Here is a 2,500-nt window from a genome sequence, read left to right as displayed (position 1 = left end):
ATACAATATTAGACAGTAGCTAGACGCTTAGAATTTCACACTCTCAGTCTAACATTTACTAAAGTGACAAAGAAATGAAGGAAGAAGGAAATGTAATCAGAATTGAAGAGAAGAGACATTTAATCAGACAGGAGAGTCTCTGCCTCTGTTGTAGGGATGCCGATGACAGGCTGACTCAGCGAATTTGATTGCTTTTGTCACTGTCACAGTCATGACAACCCATTTACAGAAGAATCCCTGGGTCAGCATTTGTGAGTTGTAATGTAAATGACACCCTTGGCAAAACAAACACAAACATTCCCCCAACCTAGTCCAATGTATACCAATGTGGACAGAGTAGCAAAAATAGTATGCGTCATTAACTTATGCGTAGAAAAGTATGCGTCATTGGCTGCTCTCCTGTCTGGGATTGTTTGACCAGATCTGCCTGTTTCCCTATGTAGGGGACCACAAGCTAATGGGGGACCTGCTGGTGCTGGCCGGCGCAACTCTGTACGGCATCTCCAACGTGTGCGAGGAGTTTATTGTGAAGAACCTGAGCCGGGTGGAGTTCCTGGGCATGATGGGCCTATTTGGCTCCTTCTTCAGCGGCATCCAGCTGTAAGTTCATCCTCTGATCTGTAACACTGGTATGGTCTACTACAAGTAGCAGCTACAGTAACAAATCTCTAACTAACAAGCATGTTAGCGTGTTAGCATTGGCCTCTTTGGATCAACACTCAACACTCAACAGACCTTTCATTTTCAAACACATTATCATGGCCCATTCCTCAGTAGCATCCAGTTGTTTGTAACATTGATGGTCTAGTATGACAAATAACTCTCAATAAACAAAATTTTTAAGTAAATGTCTTTTACAACCAAGCCCAAATGCTAGCAGTGAAAAATTATATATGTAAATAAGAGTCCCAATGCGTTAGCAATGACATTTTGTACACAGTAGGATGGGCGACTCCACTGTGTCAACATTGTGGAGCAGTGAAACAATGTGTGGCAGACAGCGTCAGCATGTTGGTGTTATAACTTTCTCCACTCCTTTGAAAGCTTCTCACAACATGTCAGCAGTGAAATGCCACCCATACTAGTGACAGCTACTGGCTGGAGAAGCACTGAACTTCCCCCAAACAAAAATGTCCCCAGCCAAACTCTCCGAGGCCAACTGGACTGCTAGACTGTCGCTTCAGATCTTTATGGCTATATTTCCACCGCACTCAATCGTTTGCCAGGTTTTGTTCCTCAAAAGAGACTCTGGGCTTTGAATGCAGTCGTCTCCTCACCAGCTGGGTCCCGGGGATGGGTGCCATCCACACGGCCATCAACAGGTCCCCCTGGGACTGAGCCACTCACCAGCCGCACGCTCCGCTCCCCCACAAACGGCACTTCCACGTTAATTATACACTCATTTGGCTGTAGTCAGGGTCTTCTGGGTGGTCTCATGTGTGCTCGTGTCCAGCAAGCGCTGTGGATGATTTCTGTGTTTGCGTGCCAAGTAGCTTCTTATGGGGTCCATGCATTTTTAATTGTTGTTCGGATCAGAGCAGTATAGAATGCCTTCAGCAGCCATTTGGGAGTGACAGACTTGTTTGTGGCCTCTATCTATCTATCTATCTATCTTTTTGAGTTATCAGTGATGGAGGTCCCTTAAGGGGGTAAACACACACACACACACACACACACACACACACACACACACACACACACATTAGCATAAACATATAAACATAAAAACATTCTCACCACACACCAACACTTGCTCAGGCCCACATTTCATACTCCTACAGTACTATGCAAATGTTTTAGGCACTTTAGCTGATTGCCATTACTCTAACAGCCATTAGTGTGTCAATATTAAATATACAGTATTTAGATTTTCAGGCACTTTGAAAATAGTGAAGAGACGTAATATGTGTTTAAAGGAAGAAAGTAACAAGGCATCAGACTACTTGTAGATAAAAAAAATACAGGGAATTGGCTGAGACAGGAACCATTTGTATTTTTTAAATCATAACAAGTGCCTAACATTTATGCACAGTACTTATACATGTACATGTAAACATACAGTACACCTTACAAATACACTCAGGAACACACACACACACACACACACACACATACACTTTTGCTCAAAATGTTCGGAGCATGTGGAGTGTGCCTCGCACCACTGCTTCTTCCTGATGCAGCAGCATACAGATGTGGCCGTAACCTAGGTAACATGTCACCGTGACGACAACGGTATAACTCCTCCCTGTCTCGCACGTGAAACATACACACACACAGGCAGCTGTGCTTGCTGTGTAGCTGTTGTTCTCCAGGAAAGCGAGAGGCCTCCCCAAAAACTGATGATCCTGTCACAGCAAGAGCGTTCCGCCGGCGGAGGTCGAGCGATCGTCAGCACTTCCGCCCTGACGGCAGAGATTTGTCTTTGCGCGTCTCTCTCCGGCGATTCCGCGGTGGCCTGCCGAAACCGGAGATGCTTTCCTTTTTGTGTTGTTTTTTCCCC

The 2,500-nt window shown here is 45.1% G+C and overlaps 1 protein-coding gene across 1 annotated transcript in view; it reads left to right on the top strand.

The window, feature by feature from the left end:
* slc35f1 (solute carrier family 35 member F1) overlaps positions 1 to 2,500 on the top strand; it is a 115,756-nt gene that overhangs the window by 85,013 nt on the left and 28,243 nt on the right. The window contains exon 5 of the mRNA XM_042096032.1: positions 444 to 600. Within this exon, the coding sequence (XP_041951966.1) occupies positions 444 to 600 (157 nt within the window). The remainder of the gene's footprint in view (positions 1 to 443; positions 601 to 2,500) is intronic.

This window comes from Alosa sapidissima, chromosome 6, assembly GCF_018492685.1.
Source record: "Alosa sapidissima isolate fAloSap1 chromosome 6, fAloSap1.pri, whole genome shotgun sequence".
Classification (NCBI taxonomy): domain Eukaryota; kingdom Metazoa; phylum Chordata; class Actinopteri; order Clupeiformes; family Clupeidae; genus Alosa; species Alosa sapidissima.
This window is presented reverse-complemented; position numbering and strand designations above follow the sequence as displayed.